This window comes from Paecilomyces variotii (genome assembly GCF_004022145.1).
Source record: "Paecilomyces variotii strain CBS 101075 chromosome Unknown C8Q69scaffold_1, whole genome shotgun sequence".
Classification (NCBI taxonomy): domain Eukaryota; kingdom Fungi; phylum Ascomycota; class Eurotiomycetes; order Eurotiales; family Thermoascaceae; genus Paecilomyces; species Paecilomyces variotii.
The window spans coordinates 2,384,364-2,396,176 of NW_021167140.1; the positions used below are offsets into that span (position 1 = coordinate 2,384,364).

At 49.8% G+C, this 11,813-nt stretch overlaps 5 protein-coding genes across 5 annotated transcripts; 2 read left to right on the forward strand and 3 right to left on the reverse strand.

Annotated features, from left to right (window-relative positions):
- Nucleotides 1-49: 49 nt before the first annotated feature.
- Nucleotides 50-779, reverse strand: C8Q69DRAFT_397134 (AAA domain-containing protein; the record flags this gene model as incomplete). Its single annotated transcript, XM_028627771.1, has 3 exons — nt 50-251; nt 318-466; nt 597-779. 3 exons carry the CDS (start codon nt 777-779, stop codon nt 50-52), a joined length of 534 nt encoding a protein of 177 aa, XP_028489269.1.
- A 429-nt stretch (nt 780-1,208) lies between these two features.
- On the reverse strand, nt 1,209-2,878 carry C8Q69DRAFT_503150 (DUF1671 domain-containing protein; the record flags this gene model as incomplete). Its single annotated transcript, XM_028632464.1, has 6 exons — nt 1,209-1,242; nt 1,315-1,522; nt 1,572-1,726; nt 1,779-1,810; nt 1,868-2,335; nt 2,390-2,878. The coding sequence occupies 6 exons, from the start codon at nt 2,876-2,878 to the stop codon at nt 1,209-1,211; spliced, it is 1,386 nt and encodes a 461-aa protein (XP_028489270.1).
- A 474-nt stretch (nt 2,879-3,352) lies between these two features.
- On the forward strand, nt 3,353-5,797 carry C8Q69DRAFT_440707 (aspartate kinase; the record flags this gene model as incomplete). The annotated part of the gene is made up of 6 exons (XM_028628680.1): nt 3,353-3,357; nt 3,516-3,529; nt 3,711-4,101; nt 4,186-4,260; nt 4,373-5,631; nt 5,697-5,797. The coding sequence occupies 6 exons, from the start codon at nt 3,353-3,355 to the stop codon at nt 5,795-5,797; spliced, it is 1,845 nt and encodes a 614-aa protein (XP_028489271.1).
- Nucleotides 5,798-7,680: 1,883 nt separating this feature from the next.
- C8Q69DRAFT_31417 (fork head domain-containing protein) lies at nt 7,681-10,466 on the forward strand. The gene has a single exon (XM_028627289.1). It carries the CDS (start codon nt 7,837-7,839, stop codon nt 9,985-9,987), a length of 2,151 nt encoding a protein of 716 aa, XP_028489272.1. The 5' UTR covers nt 7,681-7,836; the 3' UTR covers nt 9,988-10,466.
- A 5-nt stretch (nt 10,467-10,471) lies between these two features.
- On the reverse strand, nt 10,472-11,739 carry C8Q69DRAFT_426445 (putative cell cycle control protein Cwf14/Bud31). The gene is made up of 3 exons (XM_028628436.1): nt 11,420-11,739; nt 11,110-11,240; nt 10,472-11,009 (listed from the first exon to the last, which is right to left on the reverse strand). Exons 1-3 carry the CDS (start codon nt 11,589-11,591, stop codon nt 10,866-10,868), a joined length of 447 nt encoding a protein of 148 aa, XP_028489273.1. The 5' UTR covers nt 11,592-11,739; the 3' UTR covers nt 10,472-10,865.
- Between the last annotated feature and the right edge of the window lie 74 nt (nt 11,740-11,813).

An 11,813-nucleotide genomic window follows, 5' to 3' on the forward strand; every position in this document is an offset into this window, starting at 1 on the left:
GAAACCCAGCGGCTGTCCGTTATGAGAAAAGAAAATAGAAGACCCCCATTCAATCCGCATTCTCTGCCCGCGACGCCTTCCAAGCTTCTAGCCATGCAACTATCCTTGCGCAATTACTGTCAACGTCGTCGTCCTTCTCGCTTGTCAGTTCGACGACAATCTCCTCATCGTAAGCTTCTCTGGCTTCCTCCAGGAGTAGTCCGAATATTTCAGCGTCCAGGTTCTCTTGTAGCTTGTCGTCTCCGTATCCTCTGTGGCACCACACACACCATGGTTAGAACGATATCAATTGAAAGCTAAGTAGGAACCGTGATTACCTTGCAGAGAGACGATCGTGGAAAATAGAAGTAGAAGGACACCGCAAAACGACCACAAGGTCAATCCACGACTTGGGGAAGAGATCGCACGCATGCCAATCTATTAGATATCCACCCTGGAGCACCTCATCCTCGATCGCATCGAGAAGCTACAGCGCCATAAAAGTCAGTCAAATCCTCCAGCCGCAAGCACGGTACATATTATCCAAGTCCTTCCATGAGGGACTTGGCGGGGTAGCGCAGCCGCCCTCGACAGAGACGCCTATGTATATTGCATACCTTATCCTCATCCACAATCCAACTTTTGCGCTCTTCATCATATCCATCGTAGCATTCTCTGTCCTTGGCGACCTGGTTAATCGACAGATGCCGCAATCCGGTTTCTTGAGCGAGCTGTTCGCAATGCACGGTCTTTCCAACGCCCGGCGTGCCGGTGATGATCACATTCGGGGATTTTCTCATGATTTCTGGATATATTATGAATTTCTGGGAAAGACGACTTCGAGCGGGAAAAGGGCCTGGTAATATCGACAGGGTTGTCGTGAGATTAGCTGGATCGTGCACGTTTGGAGATCTTGAAAATTTCCGGCGCATTAATCGGCGGCGCGGGTTAGTCTCAAAAACTCCGCGGGAGTATAGATTTGCATGGTGGGGTCGCTGCGCGGGCCGAATGCTGGAGGAACGTTTAATACAGGCAACACCCCTCAAAAGTTTCAAGTTTGTACTGTATATTCGAATGCTCGTAACCTCATACATGCTGGTCATTATCGCTCTAACCTAATGAATGCCATATCGAGATTTACACGATTAGATAATACTGGTCAGATTACTTAACTAGTTATCGCCTGTATGCCCCAAAGTGTCTGTCTAATAAACTCCAAAACCAATATTTTATTTATTCACCGACTCATCTATTGGCGATAATCTATGCAAAACAGTTAGTGTTGATTCAACCTGAAAAAAAAAATAACGAAATAAAGAAAGAAAGGTGACATACTTGAGGGTCTCAAACGCTTTGAACTTCCGTAAATAAGATGTACCTCTCCGATAAGCTCTCATCAACCGTGCAGGGTTCGCTGAGGGCCTGATTGAGGTGCCGATGAGCCTCTGAATCGCAGGAGACGTCCTAAACATAGGATCGAACACCAGCAAATTTGCGGTGCCATCCTCCCGGACCTCAAAACCAATGATGGTCAAAGAATGCCCTTTTGAAGTATTAATGCCATTGGTCTATCCAAAGAGAAAGGTTCTTACCAGGATGCTGGAGATAGATCGGTGGTAGATCGGTCTTGAGGACTTTGTCGTTTCCTTCCAGCGAGACACCCTGTCGAAAATATTCTGCCACATTGATGAGAAGAGCATCGTAGGCTCGTAATTGCTTCGTTTCATGAAAAGCGTTGGCTTCGCATCTATACACACTTTTGTTAAGTCTGCCGACAACAATAAATATTCTGCACTTACTTGATCCCGAGACTCTGGAATAGAGCTTGTGCCTGCATAGCGTTAGAAAGATGGGGTTTGAGGATTGAGTGGTTATCGACATGATTCACCTCTGGGGTACCTATATACTTCCTCGTCCCTCTGATACCGCCTGTCTCGACCCTCCCGCTGCTGTTGAACCCCATATCCCATGCCTGTTCAATCAGGTCCTGGAGCCTGAGAATCGTCGGTAGCCTTCCCGGGAAGTGTTCGTGGCCTGGTCTTTTGGCGTCTTGGACATGCGAAATAAGCATTTGGATATTCCTGTAACCGCAAAACCCGCCCTCCATCCGCATCTTGAAGACGTGCCGCACTTTTTCGCTGCAGAAGAAAGCGCGCTGGACAGACTTGTCTTGTTGACAGAGCTGTATAAGGACAGGAACAACACCTGGGGTCTCGTTCTCGATGGCCTCATGCCGTTCAAGCATGCCATTCGAGCCTATACGGTTTATCCGAATGATATTTGCCCCATTCTCCAGCATCTTACGAAGCCACGAGGGCATCTGCTTCTCGTGAGCATGGGGGCCCAGTTCTGCACGCTACAAGCCTAATCAGCAATGTGTACATGCGTGGTATCGGGGCAATAGCAGTACCCCTAATCTTTTTGCATTTCCACCGTGGACCGTCGAGAGTGATGTATTTTCGTGATATCCCTGCTTTCCGCTGGGCCCCTGACGATGGCGGTCTTTGGAGAGCCCTTTGTGTAGACGCAAAGAAGACCCCCCATCGGAATGCTCAATAGCTCTATCGAAATCGTCTTGATATTCCGCGGGCGTCTCTTCCAATTGCCTCACCTCTGCTTCCTCGTCTTCGAAAGCTATATCTTCAGCAACATGAAGATTTAGGTGACTTGGGAGATCTGCAGCCAAAACAACTTCGCCGCAACCACGAGGACAGTCGATATACTCCCCTGCGCCAGCTTCGCCGTCCAAGGCCTCTGAGCTACCTTCCTGGTCAGCTATGAAGGGAGAATGGCCGTTCTCCGGATGACAGAGTTCGACATGCTGGGCCAAGAAGTAGGCATCGGAATCAGTGAAGCTGCAAAAAGGGCAGGGTAGAGTCTCCGCTTGTCCATGGTCCATGGCGTTTTTTCTTTTTCTTTTTTTGCTAAACGAAGCTTTTCCAAGATCGAACGCAGTGCAGGCAAATCAGTACCGACGCGGAAAGGAAATCAATACGTAGCAGCGGTTTGCTGGTCTATTTACTGGGGGCGTAGAGTATTAGCTGCTTCGAATGTCGTTAGGACCGCTGAATCATATATATCTATGTCGAATTAGAGGAACGCTTCACCGCACTCAGAAAAATTAACATTCGGGCTTCACAACAACTTTGCCACCCAGCATATTCTGGCAGGTGCAAGCAATCCTCACCATCTTAATATTTGATAAAAGGGGACTCCGACCATGAGAACAAACACACGATGTATTAGCCAGTAATATTGATATCCGGGGTAGAGTCCTCTGTACGTAACTAGGAGCAATAACGGGGATAACGGGGGGTTCTGGCCTGCGACGCAGAGAGCGGGGATGTGGCGGATGCGATATTAACCAAACCACATGAGGTAATTAATAACTAGTAACCAACTAGTTAACTAATAAATAACTAATAATAACTAATAATTATTAACTAGGAGGAGATTTCTGACTCCGATTGACTCCACCTCGTACAGGGGTCTTTATTGTATGGAATTTTCTAAGTACATACTTTGGGGAATCATAGGCGTGACAGTGACAGTACGTATATGCCTATTTGCAGTTGTGCTACAGCTTTCTGGTTTAAATAAAAAGAAATATCTATAACTAAGAGTTGTGCTGCCTGGAAGGAACCAAGATTGATATGAATAATAATAATAATAATAATAACAAGTATTATACCATAGATAGTTAACTACTACTACTAACTATGGTACTGTAGTTAATACGGAACCCACGGGAACCGGACTGGCCTGGGTTTGGCCACTGGCCGCAGCTCCGAGATCGTTCTCCCGCGGCCAAGAGAAAAAAAAGGTTATTGCAGCTGCGAGTCATCCACGCCTCCGTTGTCGCAAATTCCTGAACCCGCAAGAATTCACCAACCCCTCTTCCCTCCTCGTGCCGTCAAAGACCTCCAAACAGCGTCAAGTTGAAGATCTCCCAATCTCCAATCTCCAGACTGCGCTGCTTGGCCTCAGCATGAGCGTGCTCCCAAATTCGGACGGTGTCACGCCTCCGACCAATGGCAAGCCGGAAAGCCATTGGGTCGTTCAGAAGTTCGGCGGGACCAGTGTGGGCAAGTTCGCTTTCAACATCGTCGACCAAGTGATACGGTATGTATTGATCGCATCCTTCCCATTTCCTGTCGATCGTGGCTTTGAGAGACTGATTTCTTCGCTGCTCCAATTCAGTCCCAGTCTTCGTGAGCACAAAGTAGCCATCGTCTGCTCAGCCAGAAGCAGTTCGTCCAAGGCCGAAGGCACGACCAATCGGTGAGTCATCCTGGCGCTGAAGCCTATGCACTCGTTTGCGGGCAGTCCTCTCATCTCTCTTATACTCCTTTGGGCTCTTATACTCTGATATCTAACCTTCCTGACTGAATAGTCTCCTTCGTGCGGCTCGAGAGGCGGAACGTGCCCAATCGCGTGACTATGTTTCTTTAGTGGAAGCGGTTCGATTAGAACATGTCCAGGTGGCCGAGGCACAGATACAGTCCGTCGAACTGCGGGATCGTCTGATCGCAGAGATCGGGGAAGAGTGCACTCATGTGCTAAAGGTACTAGAGGCTGCTCAGACGCTCGGAGAGATTAGCGCTCGATGTGTCGACAAGGTGATGAGTACCGGAGAGAAGCTCAGTTGCCGCTACATGGCCGCGCTTCTTCAGGACAGAGGAGTAGACGCTCAATATGTCGACTTGGCTGAGATCATTGACTTCGTTGTCGGTAGCAATGGCCTCGACCAAGAATTCTATGACCATCTTGCCGCTCTCCTAGGCAAGAAGGTGGGAGCTTATGATGGGAAAGTGCCCGTCGTGACAGGATACTTTGGTTCCGTGCCTGGAGGTTTGCTGGACAAAATCGGCCGTGGATACACTGATCTCTGTGCTGCTCTTGTCGCGGTAGGAATCAACGCGAGGGAGCTACAAGTATGGAAAGAAGTGGACGGTATCTTCACTGCGGATCCGCGAAAGGTCCCGACAGCACGTCTCCTACCAACCATCACCCCGTCAGAGGCCGCCGAGTTGACCTTTTATGGATCAGAAGTGATCCATCCATTCACTATGGAACAAGTCATACGGGCAAAGATTCCTATACGGATCAAGAACGTGATGAACCCCAAGGGCAGTGGCACAGTGATATACCCTGATTCGCATGCCGAACTTGAGCGGACCACACCAGGACACGATCCAAGACTTTTTCGCACAAGAAGCCCCAGCAATCTATCGCAGCTCCAAGGCCCCAAAAGGCCCACGGCCGTCACAATCAAACACAAGATCCTCGTCATCAATGTGCACTCCAACAAACGTTCGCTTTCCCATGGCTTTTTCGCCGGCATATTCTCTGTCCTCGACCGGTGGCGCCTATCCATCGACCTTATATCCACCAGCGAGGTCCATGTTTCCATGGCTCTTCATTCGGAGATGCCATTGTTGAACGGCGTTGGCCGCGACGAGTACCAGGTCATCGACGAGGATCTGCGTGGAGCCCTTGAAGACCTGAGGAAATACGGCACCGTGGATATCATTCCTGGAATGGCGATCTTGAGCCTTGTGGGAAAACAGATGAAGAATATGGTGGGCGTAGCAGGACGGATGTTCTCCACTCTTGGGGAAAACAACGTTAACATCGAAATGATCTCGCAAGGTAAGAATCATCTCGTGCCCATTGAACTATTAGCTGAAAGCGGTGACTTACAATTGGCTTCACAGGCGCTAGCGAGATCAACATATCATGTGTCATCGAGGAGAGAGATGCCGATCGGGCGATCAACATCCTTCATACGAGCATGTTCACCTTCCTAGACGACTAATCGTGTCTGTCCCATCACAACTCATTGCTAGGTTTGGAGTTTTCAGCATCAAGACCTCTCCTGGAAATGCTGTATTCTTCTTCTGATGGAGCATTCGCATCTGACGGCGGTTTTCACGACGAAAAGTCCTTTTCGCAAGTTGAGGGTTCATATAGACCATTTATGGGTAATTGCTGCCAGCTGTGGCATCTTTCTTAGATTTCTTTTGCATGCGTCTTGCCAAAAAATTTCCCCTTATGTACTCGGTTGGATAGCCACGTTTGTTTTGTCTGGTCACGTGGAGTTGGCGTTATATATTCAAACCCTTTTCTTTTCTTTTTCTTTTCTTTGTGCATATCAGCATAGATAGATATCGCTTGCCCGTGTACTTAGCGGAGGCATGACTGGCGTTCTTTTTGGGTCTTCATCATCTCCCCCACATCGTTTGTGCTATCTTGCCGTCTCTCTACTCCCACTTCACGGCTCGGCTAGAGAGTCCCGGGAAAAACAGGGCAAAACAGAGATTCTGCCCCATGTACATATCTTATTATACATATAGAAATGGCTAGAAAGAATATATTCCCTGGAAAAAAGAAAAATTAAAAAATTTCAACGGTCCGTCACTTTGACCCCGTCCTGCCAAGAGGGACAACGTACGGCAGAGTCAATATCCGCAAGGGTTTCCTAGATGCGCAGGAACAGTAAGGGACTCACTCAATAATTTTCCAACTCAGATCGAACCGGATTGCGGCCATCGTGGGGCGCGTGGCGCTGCCGTGAGAGCTGAGCCACCTGGGAGGAAAGACGGGCTCGACTCCAGACTAGGGCTGAAGCCTGAGAGTGTTATCTGACTGTCTAGTTATTTCTTGAGGCGGTGTCGGATCAGTCAGGATTGGCAGCATGTCCAATTCATTATTTCGAGCCAGTCGTCTGTCGATTGACTCGATTCTCTCCGTGTCTCAGAACTGACAGGATGCTATACCATGTAATCGATTAATACTCTAGCTCTTTGAGACTGCGTCTGAGCACAGGATCTGCCCGAAGCAGGACGGCGCCTGCAAGCGTCAAGGGATTGATTGCCTTGCTAGCGGGACGATTGGACGGCAGAAGGGATAGAGTTATGGAGCCGGCTTGTTCTTGAGTCGATGCTATTTCTTAGTGTCGTCCTCTAGGGGGAAGACGAGGCCGAGCATTTTGAAACCTGTAGATACCGTGACCGTACCGAAACGGCATGTTTGGGTGCAGCAACGCGGTCCAGCACGCGTCGGGGACAATACGGTACAGCACGCGTCGTGCTCGCAGCGCCTCTGGCATCATCGTCTTGACATGCTGTCCCGCCCCATTCCTTGAACGATCTTCTCGCCCATCACACGCACCACTCGATCAGGCTCTTCGTACGGAGTAGTCGGACGCTGTCAGACACGCCTCTCCTCCCTCAATCGACTCTCTTTACTCCCCTCTCTCGCCCTTCCGCGTCGCCGTCTCTCCCGATTCTTCCATCCCACCACCGCGTTCTCCGCCCTGCCCTCGACGCTGCTCATCATCGCCCGTCTCAAGCAACGCTCGATTGCCAGATCTTCTCGCGATCGATTCTTCGAACTATCCACCATCTCAGCGTCATACCGTTGGGTCCTAGTCCCGTCTTGCTGCGCCCTAAAGCCTAGATTCCGTCGTTCTTATCATCAGGCCTCAGCTCCGCTTAACCGCACTGCACCGCACCGCACCACGACTCAACTGAACCTGTCCTAGCTCACGCCCAGCGTTCGTTTCACCGACTGATGCTCTTCCATTCTTAGTTCTTGGGTGGTCAATGGAGCCTCATTTGGGCGCACTGTGAGCCTAATCAAATCTCTTCGCGACTGCTGGTTCCAATACCATCTGCCTGATCTGCTCCCGGCCTCCACCGTTGCTGCTCGTTAACAACAGAGCAGAGCTGGTCTCTCGCTTGGAGTTCTTGGGCCCTGCAACCCAAAGATACTGTGTACGGTCACCGCTTTTAAGTCTAGGGTCCTCTGATCCAATAATCGAATTGGGAAAATCGCCCTAAAACCGTCGTCGCGATGGCTTCGACGCGTCCTCCGTCGATGGCGTCCGATTTTCCAGATGTTTCAATCGCCTACGAGCATAAGAATAATAGTGTCTCGAAACCACCACCACGTCTCCAGCCATCACCCATGCCACTGCAGCCGGTCGAAAAGAACTGTATTCCGGATCCACCGTCCAGTGGTTCGCACCAGGTGTCGCCTGTCAAGTCCCACCGTCGCCTGGACTCATCCCACTCCGCGAAGGGGAAATTGGGCTTCGTTCCCATTACAGCGCCTGCTCCTCCAATGTTCACGACAGACTCGCCTGCCAAAAGGCACCCGTTCTCTGCCTATGGCCCTACATCGATGCCACAGCCGCCTCTCTTCACGACGTTCTCCAGTGTGGACACCGAACAGCCTCAGAACGGTGGTCGACCTGGATCCAGACCAAGCAATGACAACTTTGCCGACTTCCCAGAACCATCGTATGGATTGAGGCCTCCCCTCAAGCGAACGCTCATGGAGGCAGCCCCGTTGAAGGATAGACCCGCAAAGAAACAGAGACGCGAGGAGTCTCTCCCCTTCCAGCTACCCGAACCGCATGAGATGCCGCCGATTGAAGATGACGGCACCAAGCCTCCTTACAGCTACGCGACTCTGATTGGAATGTCTATTCTCCGGGCACCGAATCGACGACTGACCCTGGCCCAGATCTACAAATGGATCTCTGAGACCTTCTCGTTCTACCGTACCAGCGATTCTGGCTGGCAGAACAGCATTCGACACAACCTCAGTTTGAACAAGGCGTTTATCAAACAAGAGAGACCGAAAGATGATCCGGGCAAAGGGAACTACTGGGCCATTGAGCCCGGTTTGGAGGCCCAATTCCTGAAAGACAAGCCTCTCCGCCGTGCTACCTTATCCAGCATTCCACTTCCTCCAGCAGGTCCTCAGAGGGATTCTGTCCCTTCTCCTCAAACTCAAAATACGACTACCTGGAGAGTGCCTCCGCCATCTTCTGCCAGCGCTCCTCAGAAAACTTGCAAAGCCGTGGATTTGTCTTCAGATGCCACCTTGCCCGCCTCTGACCCGGCTCTTCAGGAGGACAGTGGAGATGAAAACCCTCATGTATTCGTTCCGCCATCTCATCCGCCTCGTTCCTCTCCGCTACAGGCGATTCACTCATCCCCCCCGATTGCCCCTCCCCGCTTCGTGCGTCAAGGCACTCCTCCAACGCCTTCGCGCCCAGTGTCGTCCTCGACAAATGCACCGCGGCACCGGAAGCGAAAGTCGGTTACTGCCAATGATAGCGGTTATTTCTCCTCTTTGGAATCGTCCGCTTTAAGGCCGAACAAGTCAGGTCATATTTTGACCTCAGATCTCGATATTGAACCTCCCCGTATCAAGCGCGGTCGTGCAGAGGAGGAAATTGCGCGCATCCGCAGCTCGTCCCACGACATTAGCCCAGGCCGTCCTGGCATATCAAAGGACACAAGCTTGCTGGCTGGTTCCTCTCCACTTCGTGGCGAGTATATCAGCATGCTACCGCCTCCGCTCACTCCGGCAATCAAGTTCAAGAAACCCGCCAAGCCGCCGCCATCGCTGTCTCCGAACACAAACTTGAGAAACCATCGCAGGAAGATCCAACAGATGGTCAATTCGCCAATCAAACACCTAGGCTTGACTGAGGAGGACATTCCTTGGAGTCCGGCCTTTGACATCCACGATGACACGCTAACCCCTGCCGACAACTTCCATGTCCATTTTGATATCTTCGCGGACCCTCTTGCAGACAGAATAGCCACCCCGATTTCTGGATCACCTCTCAAAGCTTCAGTGAAAGCATCGCGCACCGATGGTGCTGGTTCGGCCGAGAATGCCCTGACGGATATTACCAACGTGGGCGGTACTAGTCGGTTGAATACTACCCCCTTGACATCCTTGAACAAAGCCAAAGGCCTTGCCTACCTTGAGTCGCCTTCGAAAATGCCTGATACTAGCCGTTTTATTGATGCCACTCACGACGATTTCTTCTCCTTTAGCCTCTTTGATGAGAACCATGCGGAAGTTGACGGGGTGGATCTCCTTCAAGGCTTCCAGAAAATCGGCGGCTCCTCCCTAGAGGACTCGAAAGGTCGTACAATGAGACCGAATATGGGTCATCGAAACCACACCTCACTTTTTTGATCTTGATTGATTTACTTTTACACATTTTGACGTTCGTTTTTACTTTGCAGCGAAGCGGAAATTGGTTCTACTTGCCAGGCGTTGGTTACATTTTGGGTTCGTGCTTGCTCTTGGGACGAACTCGGCGAGATATGTGACACCGGGCGAAGCGAATCTTGATTTCTAGGTACTTGTTTTGAGTTACTGAGGAGTTTCTGGTCACTGAGCTATTGCTATTTTGCTTTTTGATCGTTATCGACAATAGTTTGGAGTTAGGCTGGGACCAGGGTAGGAGTCACTTGGGCTGTCACATTTGCCGGGTCTGGTTATGGCCACTCTGTGATGACTTTGATGAAACCTGTTGACGTACATGAACAATGCTATGCCTTGATGATTTCAGCTTAACCACTTGGTTCTAAATTGTTACCTTTCCTTGATCTTCTGTTCATTTCGAGTTTGATAACCAGTGGAATGACTAGTTAATGGTAATTGAGATTTGATTTAACTAGCCACAGCCCTCTTTGCAGTAAGCAGGGTACTTATTACGATTCTTCGATGGTAAAGAGAAACACCTGAATTAAAAAGGGTATCATTTCACACTTTTAGGATAATGAATAGATCCGCGGACGAGTACACACATCACACAGGACAGAACGAGGAGAGAGCACAGCTGCCACGACTTGCCTGCTCACATAAAGCAGTAAAACCAACCGGTACCCAAAACGCCTTGGCTGAAGGACCATGTAGAACATAACAAAACCACCACATGTTCCCCAGCATATGCATGGCAGCCATGTGATGCGTAGAAATCTCCCAAAGACATGTTATCCATTTGGAACGAAGATGCATCGATATGATTATTGCTGCCCGTTTCATAGCTAGTTACCCTTGGGTAGTGACTAATCACTGCTCGAACAGCCCCGACAACCACAGCTTACGCACTGGACAGTCTGGTTCTCTTTGAGCTGGGCTTTCGGTACTCGGCAAATACACGTCGCGTTGAAGTTTGTTTCTTTCGTTTGGATACATCGTAGACAGCAGAGCTTTTCACACACCGTAAGTGAGTTATGTGTTCATCATCTCAGAACGGAAAAACGGGCAAAGAAGAGCGCAAAGAAGGAAAGAAAAAGAAATTATATTTACCTTCTCATAACCCTGCTTCTTCCACTTGGCGATCAAGTTCGCATCAGCGTAGTTGTTCTTCAATAGCCAGTCATATAATTGTTTCGAGATGGCTTGCTTTTCGTAATAAAGATCGTAAATGTATCTAGAGCCTATGTCATTACCCACTCCTAGTTAGCTATCAGATCCAGTAAAACAACAAAGTAACCTAACAGACGCTACACCCAGGAGGCCGTTCGGAACGAAAAAGACTGCTTCTTTCTTTCCGAGGAATACAGCCTCGTCCCGCGGTGCGTCCCTCAGTCAGTAAGGAAGAAAAGAAGAAACTCACGTTGATGGCTAATCTGGAAAATCGGCCAAAGGACCTCATGCTTCTTCTTGCCTTCATGGGGCGCGTTTTCCGCGTCTTTCATCTTGTTGCTGAATTCCAGCAGGGTATCTTCGATATCGTCAAAGCCCTCTGGCGGGGGTTTGCGATTGCGGGAGGTGCGTATCGGCGGCATATTGGCAAGAGAGATTTCTCTCTTCTCTCTTCTATTTTTTTTCAGAAGCAAGGAAAAGCGACGAGAAGAAGAAGAGTTTCTCTTGAAAGTAAATCAGTATGCGTCCTCACAAGCGCGCAATGAACTGGATCATCGTCTTTCCTTCCCGAAAGCAACTGTGGCGTAGTTTACTTACTCACCAGAGGCTGAGCGAGCGCCAAGGTTCGATTCTGCCGCATCATA